A 20,197-nucleotide genomic window follows, 5' to 3' on the forward strand; every position below is an offset into this window, starting at 1 on the left:
AGGGCAGGATTCTATTTTAGGAGGGAGGGGAACAGAGAAGAGAGCTCTTTATTTGTTACTATTTTCTGTTAAAATGCTAGCATCTTTATTTTCTGTTAAAATACTACTGCATTTTAACTGTCATTTGATGCAGAAGGCAAATTTTAGGAATCTTCATTGATCTCCTCGTGTCTTGTTGCCACTGAGCTTTACAGTAACATTTGTCTGACTTCTCTTCATAGATCAGGTTCTGATAGTTCTGGCTGCACAGCTCACAAATGGCTTCAGAAGTGTGACATTAGTATCTAAAGTAAGGTGTTGGTATTTCACTTTTAAGTCTATTGTATTTGGTTGGATTAAAGGGGAAGGATTGAAAAGCTGATTTACCAAGGCTTCCGGGTGACTTGCACAGTTAATAAATATGATGTTGATCCTAACATCACTGGAGGATGGGAATTGTCAAACTCAGTTTTGTTTATGACATTACAATTTCAGTTGACAAACTGCTGAAATAGTGTCCTTAGACTCTTTAAGGCATCTGACTTGGTGCTGGTGCTCCAATTAAAATATTCGCAGGTGTAGTTGCAGTGGGCTAAAAATCAACATATGAAGGGATATAAAAAGACCGGATGTGAAAAATAATTTTCTACTTTATCTATTTGAAGAAAATTAAAAGGATGTATTTTTGAATCAATTTATTTAATATCTTCACAAACAATTTGAAAGAGGACAAAACTGTAGCGTGTGAAGTTAACAGATGACTAAAGCGAGAATTATGGGAATCGCCATGTAGAAGACAACATTAAAAGCAGGCTAAGTTGCCTTGGTTGACAGTCAGCTGAACATGAGCTGCCAAAGCAGAGTGGTGGCTCAGAGAGAAAATGTGATTCTCAGATGGATAAATAACAAAATACTCATATTCTGTGGGTGAACTTTGGTTACTAGAGTACTGAGTCTAGTTGTGGTGTTCACAATTTATTATGAAAAAGATGCTGACAAACTAAAAAGGGCTCTGAGAAGACCTCCAGAGGAACTTGATGTCTAGAAAACCTCCTTCACAGAATAAAATTAAGTAGCTCAATAATGTAGTTCATCTAAGAGAAGGTTTTGAAATTACAGGGTTATAGTTTGAGGAATGATTCTGCCTCAAGGTATGTAACTGCAAGGGAAATGAGAGTTAAGTTCTTCATGTCATAGTAGACCTGTGACTTGAGGAGGATATGTAAACCCAAGGCCTTTGTAATCTGTCCCACATAGATGTAGGTTGATCTTGTAGCTGAGAGATGAGGCTTGACAAATCAGACTAGTAAGCTTAATTTTAAGTAGTGAATTTAGTAGTAGTTTACATGGAAAAGTCTTATTTACAGATGTGGTAGATTTTCCATTGCTTGATGGTTTTTAATCAAAGCTCATATATTTTGGTCAGGTGTTAAAGGCTTGACACAGGTCTCCCTTGGGGAAATTTTGTAATCTAGTTTATGCAGGTCAGCTTCAGTAATCATAAGGGTCTGTTTGGTAAGTAGGGCAACTGATAAATATAGAAAAATGTTACTCAAAAGGTCTGAATTTTTAGCAGTCAACTTTTTAATTACCACTTGGAAGCCAGAACAGAGAAGAAACCAATTCTAGCTAACCTATGGCTCTTTGAAGTTGTATAATAAAAGTTTCATGACTACTACTGGTCCGTGGATGTGGTTTGAGAATCCTTGTAATGTGCTGAAACATCATGGAGATTTTGGTCTTGTACATCTATATTTGATAGTAGTATTAGACTTGCGGTTTTTCCATTCATTCACGTTCTTCAGGGAGGCTCTTGCACAGATGGATTTTAAAGTACTTGGTGATCAGAAATCTCTCTGTTCCTCTGCTGAAATAGCCTTCTGGAAGATCACCGCTGAATGTGTTACTGTGTTGGCACTAAGTAAAATTGGAAAGAAGTCATGACATCAAAACCAAATGAGGTGTACTTCCTGGAGAGAGCATTAGTTTTGTTCAGAGAGAGATAAAAGGCAGGAACTGGCATTACATCCCAGAATGCTGAAATAAAGAAACTAGCAAGAAAGGAAACCTAAAAATGACATTAGCCTAAGTGAGGACTCCAGCGCAGAGTGAATTGTATCAACACTCCCAAAAAACCACATGGTCTTGAGGAAAACTATTTAGAAAATATTGGGAAGGAGATGTCACAAGTGATGTCATGAAACCTGGATAGATAGATGTACGTATAGGTCAGGCTTAGTTTATTAGCATTATGTCACTAAAGCCAGATGTAGAAGGTTTTTGCCTCTTGACACCCTGGAGCATCGTTCAGGTTAGGCATTGCTTATTCTTTTACCATTATGAGTCGTTACCTGAAATGGCTAGATGGTTTCTGACTTAATCTGAAGAGAAGACCAGTTAAAAACAAATAATGCTAGCCTAATGTGGTAGCAAAGAGGGTTTGACTATTCAGGGAGTCATCTGTCCCTGAAGAGGGAGAAAGAGAGATGGCAAAATGAAAGAGCACTTGCCTGTCTGGTAACATCTGGACTGCAGGAGAACTAAGTGCTGGAGCTGCTGCCTTGGGAGAGACTTTGCTTCTAAGCAATGGGACGAGGGAGGGTCGACATCCAGAAGTGCTGTTGCAGTGCTGTCCGACTTGAGCTCTAACCAAGCATCTCTGTTTCCTTAAGAGACTGCACATTAATTTCCCCCTTCCCAAACAGCAATCTGCAGCCCATACCTTCTCCTTGTAAAAGGAATCTAAAATGTCACAGCAGTCACTTTCAGTTTGGTGAGCTCTGTGTCTGGATAGTATCATCAAAACTTGCATGTAGCTTATTTTTTTTATCTGACACAACACATTCACAATCTGCTCTGTGCATAACATGGGTGGAGTAGATTAATAAAGGAAGAAGGGGATGGGCTTTTAATTTGCAAGTTCCGAGGGATTGTTATGCAGGACGAGGACGGAGGAAGCAGACTTCTCGCACCATACAGAGCTGCCATGAGGGCCTTTTGAAGATGTGATTGTTTGTAATTGTCTTGTTCTGTTTTTAGAGGCAGTTGGAAAAGATCTTGCAAACTGTGTACTTAAATTTGCTCCACTAAAATGATTTTTTTCTTGACTGTAATGCCTCGTGTATTAACTAACCTGAGTTTGAGTAATTCTGCTTATACGTGTCTACTTGTTGTATGAGCAACAATGCAGAATATGAACATTTGTCTCCCCCATAAGAATCTCTAACCTGTCCTGTGTAAGTGTAATGATTAAAAAATTGGCCTGCAAATCTGCTTCTGATTCAGACACCACCTGTCCAAGTATTACTGAAAGGTCAAAACAGATTTTCAGCGGCAGAGGAACAGAAGGCATTAGAAAGTCACACAAAGAAAGGTTTGTGCAGAAGATACAGAACGGGATATTTTGTAACTTGAGTTTCATCTTGATTATTTAAAGAATACAAGTGATTCTAATCAGGTTAGCTATGCTGGCAAGACAGTAGGGAAGAGCAGCAAGACAGTTGAGGAGAAGAGATTCCTCTACCTTTGCTGAAGATTAACCCATCCATGTTGGATACACTTTATATGCAAGAGAAAAGGAAGTGTCTGGCATAAATAGCAGCAGGAAGGCAGTAGATTGCATATTCGAGTAGTTGAGAGGCTTGGTTTCTAGTATTAATTTTGACAATGTCTTTATTACTCGGAGCATTATTTAATATTTCCATGTCTCTCTCTTAAAAAAAATCTATAAAATGAAAGTAATATCTGCCTAAATGTGTAAACAAGTGGTTGTGACAATTTGTAAATGACTGCCTGTATAGTTACGAAGTCCATGGAAGCAAGTTGGTTGGGGCAGAGGTGTTTTCTGTATTCCTAGGATTAGGCTTTGCTCTTTCACTTCTTAAAAGCAAGTACAAAGTAGATTCAAAACTTGGGTTAGTAGAGTCCTATTGCTGGGTATGTAATGTAACAATAGTAGTTGTGAAGCATGGAGTTGAGGACTCAGGAGATTCATCTTCCTAATCTAGCAAGTGCTGAAACGCTGTCTGAGAGCTGGCTGGCTGATCTAGCAAAGCCATGTGGGTGGTCAAGCACAAGCCTGACTTTACACGTGCTGAACTGGAGATAGCGTGCTCAGTACCTGCAAAAGCAAAAGCAAAGCACTCCAAAAATGCACCGCTCCAGAAAAGATTAAGGCAAGGATGAAAGGCTGTGGATCCAAACTTTAATAATATGGATGTAGCCCAAATGGGGGGGGGGGGGGGGGGGGTGTTAATCCCTATTTCATGGTGAGCCTGTATACACTACCAGTCTGTTATTTTCAGTTCTTAGTTAAAAGCATAAGAATTAGGTGGTGTAATACCATGTAGCTACCAGATCAACATTTAGAGCTATTTAATTGCAGAGATTGTGCTGTAGGGAAAAAAAAAATATTTATATATATAAACCCCCTTAGAATAAAGTTCTGGGAAGCACAACATCTAGCCACTAATGATAGGATAAGATGGGCATATAAAAAAAAAATTAAGAATGGGTAATTATTAGCGTAAATACTAAATGTATTATGTATTTGCCAAAAATTAATTTTAATTGTGAATGCCATAACTTAATAATTGTGTTCACTGAATCTGTGATTATAGACTCATATGGCCAACATGGACTTACATTGCAGTGTAAGAATGTGTGGCATAATTACATTAGCTGCACCGTGGGGGTTTTTTAACAGGGAGTGTGTGGGCCTATGAACTTCACTATTTTGTTTTCCTCTTCAGAGAATTTTTGGGGAAAATACTGTGCAGTGTTCCAAAATTTGTGATTAGTGACTATTATGTGATTGATGCAATGATGAGAGGAAGGGAAAGCCCTAAAAACTGTAGGGCATTGGCAGTGGGAAGAAATAAGCTGCATCATTTCAGCCCAATGAGCAGTAACCAGCCTGTTCTCCAGTCCCAAGTACCAAGCGTGGCACCAGCTACTGTGTCTGGCGTTTAGGCTGTAGAAGGTAATCTCGATGCTCTGGGAAAAAACAAAACAATTTTATCCTAAACAATCCAAGAGGCCCATTTCCAGCAAAGCAAGCTTTTGTGCTGTAAGCTTCATTCATTCAGCATGAGTCATTTGGTTTCAGTCAAAGATCTGTTTAAAACTGGGCCCTGCCTAAGTGTAGAAGAGGTTCCCAAAAAGTAGCTTCAGTGGTGAAGTGAGCTGCAGTGGTCTGTGCTTGCTTGTTCCTGCCTGTTGAGTGACACTTACTGCCCCTTCATTTGTGCTAGTACAAATCACTATACTGTAAACTGGATCATGGGCTGAATTTTTTCCTGATGGAAACTTCTGCTCCCCCCTTGATTTTATCCAAGACCATGGCCCTACCAAGAGCCCTGCTTGGCTTAGTTAAGAGTGGGAAGAGATAGCTGAGGTTGAGCAGAAACACGTGGAAATTTCTAAAGCTGGTTCTGCTGACAAAGTCAGCATGTTGAGGAACTACACCCTAAAGCAAAAGGTTCAGGAATGTAGAAATGCTAGAATATAAACGATGAAAGGGTGTGGGGAATTGCTTCCAGGTTTAGGTTTATTTTATGCTGGAAAGTAAAGTTTTGATATTTTTTTTACTTGCTGATTTTAAGATGCTTATCTGCTGAATTGCATTCTTTCAGTTTTGGTATGTACACTATGGAATTTCACAGTGATCTGTCCAAGCCTGGCTAGCTAGAAGAAGGTAATAGAGGCATGTATTTCAAATACAAACAAGAAGTAGGAAAGTGAAAACAAGTTTTGGGGAAAACATGATGTGAAGAGAAGAATATGAGCAAAACAAAGTGTGATAAAAGACTGGGATGCTGGTGATCTGTGCTGGCAATACTTAATGAAAGCAAGGATCTCATTTGTGGTCTGCAGACCAGTTCCATAGAGTAATATCCTGAAGCCAGGAAGAATGTCTGGTGGAGATCAGCCTAGTTATTCTGCTCTTAAGTACAGGGAATTCCTGTTCATGTCAAGTGTATCAGCATCAGGAAAAGTTATGCAGATCTGAGAAGGGCGTGGTTTGGGGTTTTTTTAAAACAAGCAAACAAAAAAACCCCAAAACAACAAAAACCTAGGAGAGAGAAAATGAAAATAGGTTGCATACTGAGGAGCACTTTTATTAGTGTGCCAGATTGTCCAGAAGTGACTCCAACATCTTCTTCATGGAACACATTAATAGCAGCAGAAATTAATAGGACAGAATATTAATTCATCTGCTCTGTCTTACAAGGAGGCAAAGAACAGCCAAGGCTTTATGTCTGATGCTCTCCTTGAAAAAGCATCTTTGTGTTTATGAATGCATTATGAAAGATTACCTGAGGTGACCTGAAAGTACATGGTTTTCAACTTGAAGAGGATCTATAAAAGAAGAGAAGGAGCTTTTCTTTTGATGTATCTGAAAAGATCTGAAAGATCTTGAAAAACTAATTGCAGGAGAGTTCTGTTCTCATTTTTGTTCAGGGAACATTCTCTCTGAGCAGCTGAGAGATGAACTAACATTTAATCAGACTGGCTTTTGTATTTTGTGTTTATATCAATGTCTATTTAACTCGAATGCCTAATCCACAATAGGAAGAAAACCTTTCTTTTGAAAAGTCTTACTGAGATATGCTTACCTGTGGTTAACGGTCAGTAGCGGTAGGAGTACTGGTACATCTCAGTCCTTTCTCCAAATCCTGGCAGAATTTCACCAAAATGCAAACTTTTTTTTCTTTAATTTTTGTTTAAACAGCTCTCAATTCATCTCTTCATACAAATTCAGAAATAAGGGCTTGTGCATTTGTCAATAGCAAAGCTATATTTCTAAAATTGATGAAGAAGGGTTTTGAAGTGATTCTGACTTCATTGCAATACTGGGCGTTTTTCACATGATGTGAAATTATTTTTCTTCAGCTTATGATACACAATGCAGGAAGTGATGTCTGTCATTAATATCCTCTAATGTTTTCCTTGATATGTTTTTGCTTTTAAGTTGCGTGTAGCATAAATGTTTTGATTAAAATGTTCTCTGCTGGATTGTGGTTAAGGATCATTTTAAGAATCAGGGCGGGGGAGGAATGGTTCCCTTCATGCCAAAGATGGGCTCTGAAGAAAATTTTGACCAAGGTAAATTGGCAATAAGGACATAGGCAACTTTGGACTTCTGACTTTTAAACTGGAACAGCGAGTGTTGCCTTGGTAGTAACAACATGTCTGTTGTCCCATGTTGCGGTTTAACCCTGCAGGCAGCTAAAACAACCACACAGCCATTCACTCACTTCTCCCCCCTCTCCCCTCCCCAAATGGGATGGAGGAGAAAAACGGGGGGGGGGGGGAAGGTAAACTGGTGGGTTGAGATAAGAACTGTTTAATAGGACAGAAAAGGAAGAGAATAATAATAATGATAAAAGAATATACAAAACAAGTGATGTACGGCACAATTGCTCACCAGCTGTTGACCGATGCCCAGCTAGTTCCCGAGCTGCAGCGCTCCCCGGCCAACTTCCCCCAGCATATACATTGAACATGATGTCATATGGTATGGAATATCCCTTTGGCCAGTTTGGGCCAGCTGTCCTGGCTGTGCCCCCTGACAGCTTCTTGTGTACGTCCTGTGGAAGGCTCCTGCCTCCTCGCTGGCAGGGCCTGAGAAGGTGAAAAGTCTTTGACTTAATTGTAAACACTGCTGGCAACAACTAAACATTAGCGTGTTATCAACATTATTTTCATACTAAATCCAAAACACAGCACTATACCAGCTAGTAGGCAGAAAATTAACTCTATCCTAATTGAAACCAGGATATGCCCTTTCTAAAATTTCTTCTGAAATTTGCCTGCAAACCCCCTTTAGGTATGTTCAGTGAAGATCTGTTAAATGTGGTAGCTGTGATTTGTGATGATTCCATCTGCCCTGAGTACGTTCCACTTGATCACAGGCCTCAGTATAAGGACTGGGGGTACCTTCTAGCTGCCAGGGGTGCCAGGTAGTGCTATGGCAATAAATGCTGCTGTAGTAGATGATTTATCAACTATAGAATTGTTTTTCCAGCAGAAAATAATACATATGCACAGAAAGTTTGGGGTTTTTTTAGCTGGAAGAGCTGAAGTGCTCTGGGCGTGCCATTTCTGAATGGTTGAGTTTGAAAACTTCTGTATGAGGTGAAACAGGCATTTTGCTTCCATCCTCAGCTTTTTGGGGCATGGCTTTTTCAGTTGCAATATGTGCAGAATATGGGCTATGGTTTGGAAAATATGTTCTGTCCTTTTAAGTTAATGTTCCCTTGTGTTTAAATTGAATGATACTGTGTTGGTTCTCCGGTACACTTGAATAATGCAAGTCCTCAGTGTTACAAAATATCTTTGTTTTTCAGTTCTGAAAACAAAGGGAGTGAAGCCATAAATTTAAAGAGCAACCAAAAGGAAAGCACAACTCTGCCTGCACTTTTGAAGGTATGTTTTTTATTTACTGATAATTAATTGAGCTGAAGGTTGCCACCTGTGCTTGTGACTACTTGCTAGTGTTCTGATGTTGGATATATTATTCCTACGCTGCAATGTAGCACCTGGTTGCCATATTCTGGGTTAGGGACCACTATGCCAGGGTACTAATAGACATGCAGAAGACAGAAAAACTGTCTGTACTTCACATTCTTAAAACAAAATTCACATCTTTACTTACATTAAAGAAGTGGGAGTCTAGTGCTAATTCTACATGCGGTTAGCCAGTGAAGGAAGCTAGTATTTTTATCAACAATGGTTTCAGGCATTCCCCTAAAGCACCATTTCTATATAACTTAGGAATATCTAACCAGCAAATGTTCGCCTGCCTGAAGGTCCTCTGGTTGCCAACCAAAGCACTATAAGATGTTTCTGCTGAAATTCATGTGCATGTTGGCTGTTCTTCACCAGTGTTATCCATGTTAATCATGCTTGTCTTGTCCTGTGAGCATTTTACTGCAAAAAAAATACATGCTTCTCTGTGATCAAGGCTTTCTACTCTGTCACTTGACACAAAGTGGTGGTTGCTTATGAAGTTGTGTTTAGATTTAGTCAAATATCATAAATAATTATGTACAGGACAGGGCCTGCCGATCACGGCCGTCTTTGCTGCTGTCACATCACGCCCTGCACAAAGCCATTTTAGTGATTCATTCACGGAGCACTTTTGCTTGTTTTTTTGTTCCTTGTCCTAGTCAGTTTAATGCAGATAATATTGTGGCTACTTCCCCAAAAGCGCCTTGACTAGTCTGCTAGTTTTATTTGAGGATGCAGTAGGCTTCTTAACACACTGAATCTGAGATTTCTATCCTGTGTTGCATTTATTGAGCAGTAACAGCATATGGAGAAGGAAGTGGTCGTCTTCCTGTATGGCCTACAGTCTCTGTGTAGTTGCATCTGCAGTATCTAGGGACCATTTGTCTGGGCTTTGCCAAAGGTGAAGAGACATTGCAGTTGCCTCTACAAGACCCGGTTCAGTCCAACAGGATTATCAGCTCCAGAACAATTCCATGTTGAATGTAGTTTATCTACATCAAGGTGGGAAACAATGCGGTGACATTTTTTCAGAAGCCCTGTGGATTCAAGCCAACTCTGTCAGTTCTGAGCTCCTGGAAAATGCCACTGAATGCCTTCCTGCTACCATAAATCATGGACTATTGATTTTATGCCTCGAAATGTGGGCAGAAAGGATTCTGATAAACCAGAGGATATTCTACTGTAATAGAAGTAAATTTTCTGCATATAAAAAACAAATCTTATTTTTCTATGTTAGATCAGAGAAAAATTCTGAAATAGATTTTCCTTTTGAAGAAGGTTTTGACTGAGGAAGGGGAATCATTTTGCATACGTGCACAGGACTTCAAGACCAGGAATTGCTTAAAAGGAAGTATGAAGAGGGCTAGGTTTCAAGGAACAAGCAGGATGCGTAGGTGGAGCAAAGGGAGCGTAGCAGGTTTAAGTTACCTAAGAGTGTTTCTTTCTTGCCAAAAACTAAATCTCATTTATTTTTTAGTTTTAAAAAGCGCAAATTCAGAAGCTTTCCTGCTGAATCTAAATTCATTGCAGTGAAGTCTTCTACTCAGAACTTGTGTTTTTGTAGTACTGTACTAAAAGTTGGTTCCAATACTAACGCTGTAAAGCTTTGTCCCAAATATCTGATCCGTTTACTTTGTCTTGTCTTAGCTTTTTATTTAATTATATTGTCTTCGACCTGTGTTTAGAAGTCTAAAGTGTTACAGTGTAGATTACATTAGCTTTGAAATAAAACCTAGTGGTTTTATAGGCTTTATAAGAAAGGTGCGGTTTTCATATTACTAGAATGTGCTGGCTGTTCAACTGTACTGAGAGCTTCCTGTCTAACTTACTTCCCTCTTTCTGAACGTGATCAAAAATCTTCTGATACGCTTGAACAGTTTCATATGCGTAGTAATGAGTACTTTTAGCACCATAATTTTATATCTTGTGTGCACTGAAATTACATTAGACAGTAAAAACTGGTTCAGAGGAGGAGGCTATTCTACTGCTATCCCCCCCCCTTTTTTGTGAAGAAAATATTTTTCTCTTACTTTTTTTTTCCTACCACTTCTCCCTCCAACACACGCTTGTATTTTGATAACACCACACTGTCCAATGCATGACGTTGGCCAAAGTAAGCTGTCTTGTGCACAGATCACTAGGATGCAGCTGAACAGTTAGAGAGAACTGAGGCCATCTCATTTGAAAGGGATAATGTATGGTATTGAAAGACATTCCAGTTTTATTCATTGAGTCATCAAGGTTACTACAGGCTGAAAAAAAATAATGTTTTGTTGCTATGGAAAGTGTACTTTGTGAGGAATGTCTAAATCTATATAGTTACATGGATTTGGTTTGGGCAGGTTTCCATACATGTCCATGTCTCTGAATCGTACTTCTGCAGAGCCATTCGCCACGTGAATGGTGACTAAAAGTTGAAACCATATTGTGTCTGTCTGTCACCAACTTAATGAGCTATCATGTTTCCGATAGACTTACATGTAGACTTACGTGCTGTGATTTTGTGTATTTGTTGGCTGTCTCAGCAGGAGGCCAGGGGCAAAATAGCAGGGGAGCTGTAGGTCCCTGATTTAGCAGCAAAGGTCAGACGTCTAAATTGTAGCTGACTGGGTGAGTGGAGCTGGGAAACGTGCTGAGCTACTGTAGCTCTTTGGCTCTTCTCAGCACTTTAGTTACCAGTTCTGTTCTTCATCCCTGTTATTTTTTTCCCTGTGATGAAATATTTAGCTCACAGAGAGAGGAAAAAATATTTTAATACTCCCCTTATGAAAATAAAAAGCCTAACCTTTCTGTGCCAACGTGACTTTATCAATCATTTGATCACTTTCGATAAAATATTACTGAAATATAATTGCTGTCTCTATTAATTCATTGCCAGAAAGTACACCACCACCCACCACTATTTATGTACAGATTTTGTTTTGCTTCTGTTTCTTTGAATTAGAGCTGTAAACAGTGCTCTGTGTAAACGCTCCATTTGAGTGATATGATTGTTGAACGATGGTTGCATGGATGTAAACAGTTCTTGAACTTCATGTTTAGTGTTCTAAGTATCTGCATTACGTAGTGTCCAGTACATGTTAGTATATCATTAACCTCACTTTTAGCACTACAGGGACTTTGTTTTTAAAAGGAATATTGCAACAGTGCTTCCTGTGAAAGTATGTTTCACATACTTTTGCTTTTGATAATGCCCTTAAAACAGAGGTTTACAACTGGGACATAGGTATTAGTTGGATTGTGTGGAACAGCTACCAAATAAGTTAACACTGCTGCTGTAGTGAGCCACGTGCTGAAGAATGTTGTGTAAGTACAGTTTTGAAGCAATCACACAACGCTGTCATTGGACGTGGTGGTGCCACAAGCGTAACCTGGCTCCTACCCGTATTACCATACTGTAGTAGTAGCAGCGGTGATAGGTGCTCGCATTAGTTTCAGTAGTAGTGAATGGCTTAGGTCCCAGGCTTGCCCTTTCTGAGGTTTTCATCCAACTGAAGGCTTTGCCATGACAGTGTAGGCAAATACCCTTGCCTGCCAAACATCCCCGGATATCCTTCCTGTAGCGGTGCATGGAGGAAGGACCACGTTCTCCCATAACTGATTAGGAAGGAATTCTTAGACATCTCAGCACAGGAGCTACTATGTGAGCTCTGTCAGGCAAATGCAAAATTTTGAAAAAGTAGGTACAAATACGATATACCAAATGTATAATTTAGACTTCAGTATTTCAGTAGCATTAAACATTTTATAATTTGGTCCATAGGCTCAAGCCTGGGTGCTAGTCACCTGGATTAACCAGAGGCAGTCTCAACCTTCATAGAAAACACAGGGGCAGAAAGTACCGCAAAGATTATCTAGTCCCCTCCTCTGCCTCAAGGTGAGATCTCTGTATCTATGCCGTACCTGATAGAAGTTTGTCTAACTTGTTCTCAAAGACCTCCAGGGATGGAGATCTCTAAGATCTCTGCAACTTCACCAGACAACTGTTCCACCGTTTTCATAAACCTTATAATTAGAAAGTCTTTTTCTTAACATCCCATCTAAAGCCTCCTTGCTACAAATCAAACCTGTTGCTAATTGTCCTCTGACAAGTACTCTTGTATACTGTGAACATGGAGAAGAGATTATCCTGTAGCCCTGCTTTCTCACATGAATTTCATTTCAAGGTAACATCAAGATGGCTGTATTTAAACAGTAGACACAATGTTAAAATTTGCTGGCAAGGAATGCAATTATATGATAAGATGGAGCCAGATTCTTTTTCGAGTTGCAACAAATAGGACAAAAGGCAATGAGTGCAAGTTGGAACATGGGAAATTCCAGTCACCTATAAGAATTTTTTTCTTTTTTAATTTTTCCCCCTTTACCATAAGAGTGGTCAGATACTAGAACAAGTTGCTCAAAGAAGCTGCAGAATCTTTATCCTTGGAAATACTCAAAACACAATTGGATGAAGTCCTGCTCTAAACGGAGCTGCTTTGAACAAGAGCTTAGACTACCTGAGCTCCCCAGACACATTCCTTTCAGCCTAATTTGTTCTGTAATTCTCGGTCACATCGTCTTTCATCCAGTGTGTGAATTCATATGAGTTTTAAAAGAAGTCCCATGAACTTGCTGAATATATGTAGCTGTTCTTACTGAATGCCCCTAATTCTGACTTTGTGATTAGTTTTACTTTCTACAGAAGGTTAGAAATCAAAATTAAGCCCAGTGTCTTAGTTAACCGCATACTTTTCCATCTAGCATGGGATTTTTTTCATACTGTCATGGTTTTATTTTATAATGTCTTTATTTCATATGTATGTTATCTAAGTAGTGTCTACTCAGCCTGTGTGTGAATGCCTGCTGAATGCCTGTGTCTTAGACCTCGTAATTAGAAATCAGAGAGAGGAATTCTTTGTCTTTTGGGAGCCAGGGGAGGTGGACTATTACTGCCAACCATGAATTTTTGAAAAACCTGAGAGTTACTCTTAAAAACTGTTCCTGCCCACAACGAATGAAAGACAAAATCAAAATGTTTTTGGAGTTTACATAATCAAGATTTCTCCTATGGAACCTGAAAGCAGATCTTTTTTCTCTTTGGAAATGATGTAGACTTTTGTTGAAGTGGAATTTTATAGGCGAGTACATAGCACCTTCTGTTTTCCCAGGACATTGTTAAATTAATGGTGTTAACAGCTGTAGGTGTTCAGGAAGACATTTCAAGATCATTCTGTCTAAAGTCCTGGTAAATTCCTTTGTCATGCTGAAGATTTTTTAGTAAAGGATGGTCCTGAAATATGCTTCCTTCTCTACTACTTTAGTTCTTCAAAGAAGGGATCCTGAGCAGGGAACTTTGTTTCAGGATGGGTGAAAAAAAAAAAAGGGGGCTTAAACCTTGCTCAGTTTGGCAGAAAACCACTGAGGAGACAGCTAAGAAGCAGAAGTGTGGTGCCAGATGCTATAGCTTGCCAATAGAATATAAGCATGGGTGGAAATCGCACTGTCTCGCCCCATTTCCAGTGTACTGCCTGCTTGTGCACACCTGCATTGAAAAGGTGAATTTTACCTTTATTTTTTAATTTCTTTTCAAACATCAGAGAATTGTCAAGTAAAAAAGAATAAAAATTATTTCATGTTTGTGAAAACACTTTCACTAAAAGGCAATGGAAGTATAATACCAGGGGAATTCAGAGGAAAGAACAGAAATAAGACAGACAATTTAATTCTGTTCTCTCTGGTTTCATACTAGACCTTGTAGTAATAAGGTAGTGGTTACATACTGAGAAATGAGTATCAATTCTTAATCTTTAATCATAGCTTTACAATAATTTCAGGAGAAAATTCAGAAGGGAGAAATTTGAAGTAACTCTGCAAATGGTGTAAGCAGAATTTTTAAAATGGTATTGTCGCTTTGTCAGTCTAGAGACTTTCACTGAGTTTACAATTTGCCATATAGGTGATCTAGCAGAAGCTTTATCTCAAATTGTACCTCCTTTTTCTCTACCTTTTCATTTGAAGTGTTCACCCTTACCACCTTGTCCTTTGTACTCTTGTCCTTTGTACTCTTGTCAGGGAAGGTGAGTCTGGCTACTTTTCAGATTTTAGGAGAACACTAGAGTTTCAGAGAATGTTTGTTTCATCTTTTCCTTCCTCATCTGACAAATTAAATCTACATTAAGGACTCCTTGGTGTTTCAAGAATTCAAATGGTTAAACAAATTTTTAAAGTCCCAGTGCTGAACTTTCAACAGAGGCAGCTGTCTTTCCAAATGTTAAATAGTCATTGAATTTAAATAGGTTTATTTTTAAAAATGCAAAACTGATACAGTTTAACTGAAAGTGCCTTCCTGTTGTTTAACTTTTACTCCTGATTATGAAGATGCCGTGATTTCATTAGTTTTCTAGTTACTCTTGTCTTCCAGGGTTGTCATGACCTGATTTTTTCATGTCAAAACAAGCAGAGAAAGGAGGATGTGGAAGGAAAACTCATAGAATAAAAAAGCCAAAATATTCAGAGGTTCAAAGCATCAGTTATTTGTAGAGATACAGAACTCACCTTTAACTTAAATCACCCCAAATCCCCAAGGCTGCCTTTGTTAATCTTTGCTTTTTTGCTTTTTTTGATTCTTTAAAAGGTATTATTTAGCTAAGACTAAACAGTTTTTGACAATGGTGGAACTCCTTTGCATCATCTCCATCACCACTCTAATTACTGGCATAAATAGAAAAAGCTCGTTTAGACCGTGTGTTTTTTTAAATCCATTTTTCTCACGAGCACTAGCAACAGTGGACTTTTAGGAGTTCTCTGCTTATTGTGTATTTCTCTGTCTGATAGTACTTCCTGAATTTTTCTTAATATTATGCCAATTTTCTTAAACAAGTCTTGTTCCTAATCTATGTCTCACCATGTCTGGTTCTTTTTTATGAGGTTTCCGCATGTATTGCCTCCCGTTGGTTGTGAATGCCTAACTTCTTTTCCTCACAGTAGTCGAAAAAACAAAAGCTTATTTCATGTGTGGATTTAATGTACCTCAGTGTGTCCCACTCATTGCGAACAAGTGGGAGATTACACCAAAGATGCTTTAGCCTCCTGAAGAAGGGAAATCTCCCGAAAAACATGCAGTAGTGACTTATTGCGGGGATGTACTAGTCTGCCAGCAACTCAAGCCAATTCACTGTGGATTTTGTTTAGCACACAAAATTTACATACCATATCACTGTTCAAATTGAGATGTTCATAATTGTTAAATGAAATGCAGCTGTCTCAGCTATGTTGAAAGGTCAAAGCTAAGGCTAGGAACATGGTTAATTTTTTGCTATTAGAGGTAGCAATGCCTACATGTACTGCTTTGTGCACCCACCACTTTAATCTGAAACTCTTAAACTATTTCTGCATACTAGCAAACAGAAATTCTGGAGTAGTGCTGTGACCACATCTCGGATGAATACATTGGGATGTTGGGGTTAAATGGCTTGTTGAAGGGCCCTGGGGTGAATCAATGATGATCCTAAAATCCTGATGGCTGGCCATCTTCTCTCACAACTGCAGGTGAGGTGGGGTGGTTAAAGTGCACAAGTGTATCCACGCAATACACAGGATGTCCTCCATCCGCAGCTCCAAGCGCAGCAGGACAAATGGTCTGTGAGAGATATCCACACGGCTGTCTGGAGTTTCTGCTTTGTAATGGGCGTTCGTTCATGGGGAGCGAAATCCGAAATGTCTGGTCGTTGTGGCTGGAAGCTAATTCTTTGTTCATGGAGATCTGTGTTTTAATGCTGTTAATGTTTTCATTTCATTCACTTGTTAGAGCAATAAAAGAGATTGTATTCTTGGCAGACGGATGTAACCCCTGCCGAATGAGAACCTCTGGCAATTTGCACTTTTGCCACCTGACTGCTGAGAGATGGCGGCTACCAGGGTGGCTGTTCCAGCTGGTACAGAAGGCGAGGCAAACCCGACAGAGCAATCCCTCTTCAGGGTGCTGTTGTGCTGCTGGAGCTGCTCGCTGCACGTCAGGGGGGCTGTTCACACTGGTAGCAAGCCCTGTCTCTGGCTGCATAGGTGCAATTAGGCATTGGGCGTATGTCTGTGCTAGTCAGGAGTGGATTACAGCCTGGAAAACATACCTAGTCTACCATTGAATAAATTAGCTCAGATAAGAATCACACTTGAGACATGACATTGTGGGCTTGTCTTCTGAGTCCCAGCTGCCAAGCTGCTCTGCAGCAGTTGCTCCAGCAAGGTGAGACTACACTACCTGACTGTGCGGTAGATACAGCTTCAGTTATCACTGCAGTCTCTGCAGTCACCTGATTTAAGTCATAATCTTGTTTCACGCTCTGCCGAACTTCCCCTCTGCACCAGCCTCATTGCATGTGAGGTCACAGGACCATAGGATAATTCAGGTTGAAGGGACCCCAGGATGTCATCTAGCCCAACCTCCTGCTTAAAGCAGGCTCAACTGTAAGGTCAGGCCAGGTTACCCAGGGCTTGCCCAGTGAAACTTTTGAGTTGCTAAAGGAATAAAAGCTAATTAAAGCTTTATGAAGCATGTCACAAGCAGGAAAGCTCACAGAGAATGGGAAAGGGGAGGCAAGGGGAAGACTGATGAAAGTCCGTGTACAAAAGGAGCAGAAAGACAATACTATGGCAGGAAAACTTTTTTCCTTGCATCAGCGAGGATCTCAAAGGGGATCTGGCAGGTAGGTTTTCATCCAAAAACTATTGTTTGCGTGGTAAGCCTGAGAAACTGTTCAGACTGCTGTAACATTGGAAGAGGAGTTATTTTGTTTTTAACCGATGACGTGAAGTGTAACTAATATGAGAGTCACTGGTATTCTTCCAGTGTTGTGAATATGAAACTGCTCAAGCCTAATTGCGATACATTGCAACTGCTCTGTCGAGGTCAACTAAAGACCCTGACTGTTGAAAACTGGTGGGATATCCCAGGGAAAGGATTGCTTTGCCTATACCCTACACCCTTGCCTTTTTTTTTCCTGAGCATTTGCTGGGGGCTTCTGTCAGAGATGAACTCAGAGAGAGGACTGGGAAATAATAAGTGAAAGTTATCTTGAAGTTGGCTCGTGGAATTGCCATCATAGTGCTATGCTCTTCAGGTGCTTGTGCCTGAAGGCTCCGGCTCTGTTAAAGGCTTACTGGCTTTACAGATCATGTGCTTTTGTCTCAGTAATTTGAATACAGCATTGTCTTAAAATATAAACTTCAAAATCTGTAGCAGGAAGTTTTGCTTGTATAATGCCTAAACAGCGGTTCAAACTTTGGATTGAGATTTTATGGGCAAATGATAAAACACCAATAGCTCATGCTGTATGTTATAGTAAAGGCAAAGTGGAGCAGGAAGGAGAATATATGGGGAGTGGGACTGATTATATTGAAGGGAAGAAAGAAGGATTTTGTAGCTTCTGTATTGGGACTTAATATCCACATATATCTTCAAGCAAGCACAGTGTAAATGTTCTCCAGGGCTTTTTTTATGCAAGACACTATTTATGGTTAAAGGTATGGAAGGAGACTTTAATAGTAAAACTTCCTGTTCTTTTGATTTACTACAAGCTAAGTAAGGAAGGGAAGATTAAAGAGGAAGGAAAGTCTAAATAGATTTTTGTTTCTGGAAATAGAGACTACAAAACAGCTTTTCATGCAGGGCATAAATTATGCTTACAAATAAAAAGTGTTATGTCTCAGAGCTGCTAGGGGAAGAATTTCACATGCAGAGATTATCATATTTGAATTCTCAATTTCTAATAGGAAAAACCTCCGCTAGTTCCTGAATAAAAAAGACTTAAAAAAACCAAACAAACCAAAAGCTAGCCAACCAACCAAAAAACCATAATACTAAGCTGTTGACAAGTTTTTAATGTAATGTTTTCTTTTATAGTTAATGCATTTAGCTATTAACTTCATAGATATTGTAGTAATTAATAGAAATGTTTATAGTGCATTTAGCTATTAACTTCATAGATATTGTAGTAATTAATAGAAATGTTTATAGTCTATAATGGTTATATCTGCAGAGAAGATAATAAAATTTGCGTGCATTTCCTGCACTAGATACTCTCTCAAATCTGACAAATATGTGTGGATGATACTAATCCCAGAACAGGGAGAAATGCCCTCCGTCACTTAAAGTTGAATCAAAAACCAGTATTGAAGAATGCTGAGGTATTGATCAAAGTGAAGGAAGAAACTATGACAAAAGAACTGTGAAGTTGACTGTAGTAAATCATTTATGTATTATCAAGTTTTGGAAATTAATTTTTGTCTTGTTTCTGTTTTGTAATTCTTTATGCGAAGTACTTAGTTCCTATGAGATAAAGTTAATTGTTCCAGAGCTTCATCCCAGGTTTGCACATTACTTGCATAGTTTGCCTAGCACTGAAGCTACCAGCCAGCGCTGTGGTACATTTGTAAGCTACGCTGTTGTCGTCTTCATTTCCAGGGGTGGGTTTGGGAAGAGTTGACTTGTAAAGTAGTAAATTCCTGAATACTGCAGGGATGACTACATCCCTTTGTGACGCATCAGCTGTTGATTAGTGCAGTATGTGGGGAAGCAGGTGGGATTTGTTACATGTGGGATGAAAAAAGGCTAGAGTTTGACTTAGCTCACTTTTGAAAGTTTACTTAAAAGTTTAATGTGGTTGTTTAAGTGTCTTGCCTGTATGAAGAAAATAAAGGTTGTATGGATTTCTCAAGGACAAGTTAATGCCTTTCAATTTCTGTCTTCACATAAACAATTCCATTTTCAACACATACCTCTGATCACCTAATATTAAGCAATTGTATCTACTCTTTTTATGAAGAAGTTGAAAAAATATTGCTTGAAGATTAAAGACCACTGTTGCACTATCACCAAGTATAGCTTGCAAATTTTTAAGAAATTGCTGTTCCCCAAGCATGAAACTGTTCATTGAAACACTTTTTTCATCATTAACTTGATCCTAGATGAACTATTAACAAATAAGCTTACTTGCTTATTTTAGGTTACTTGAAACAAATATATCTTGAAGTTGAAATAAGATTAGTGAGCTAATGAAAATAGTAGCTTTCTGCTTAGATCAGATGGGTGGGTGTTATCCAATTTGAAACAATTATTCTTGTCCAAAGATACTATTGACGCAACTGAAATTTGTGTAGGACTTCTTATTCATGTTCTCCTTTCCCACTCCTGTTGATGAGAATAGATTTCATCTAAGAAAAGCTGAGGTAACTTTATTCTGCTTTAATAAAGTGGGTTGAAGCAGGGATTGAAATTACAAGGATTGTACTGTAAAGGTACAGTAGGCAGCAATGGCATATGGCACCCACTACCAGATGGGAGGTGGTCTCCAGAAAATTTTGGTCCAGGGAAAACACATTTGCAGATCATGAAGCTGAGAACATGGCTACGTGTGGTGTTTGTGAAGCCTGCTAGCGAAGTTGCATCATCTTTTGGGGCAGATGGTCTTGGCAGAAGTAGCATGGGCTTGGGCAGCAGTTCTTGGATCTGTAAGAGAAGCTGAGGCCAAGGAAATTCAAGGGCATATATTGGTGAGGAACAGAGCTTGTCTTGCCCCTGGGGGTAGATGCTCAGCTGAGTTGAAGGAAGAAATAAGCAGGTGGTTTAAATGAGGTGAAGCCTTGCCTTAGTACTGATTATTTTCGGTTAGCTGATACAGCTGATGGGCAGTTCAGAAGGTCATGGGTGCAGGGGTAGTGGTGTAGA

At 39.3% G+C, this 20,197-nt stretch overlaps 1 protein-coding gene across 1 annotated transcript in view; it reads left to right on the forward strand.

The window, feature by feature from the left end:
* Nucleotides 1-20,197, forward strand: part of CRYBG3 (crystallin beta-gamma domain containing 3) — a 97,676-nt gene that overhangs the window by 8,951 nt on the left and 68,528 nt on the right. The window contains exon 4 of the mRNA XM_054818745.1: nucleotides 8,331-8,409. Coding sequence (XP_054674720.1) covers nucleotides 8,331-8,409 — 79 coding nt within the window. The remainder of the gene's footprint in view (nucleotides 1-8,330; nucleotides 8,410-20,197) is intronic.

The sequence above is a fragment of the Grus americana genome, chromosome 1 (assembly GCF_028858705.1).
Source record: "Grus americana isolate bGruAme1 chromosome 1, bGruAme1.mat, whole genome shotgun sequence".
Taxonomy (NCBI): Eukaryota; Metazoa; Chordata; class Aves; order Gruiformes; family Gruidae; genus Grus; species Grus americana.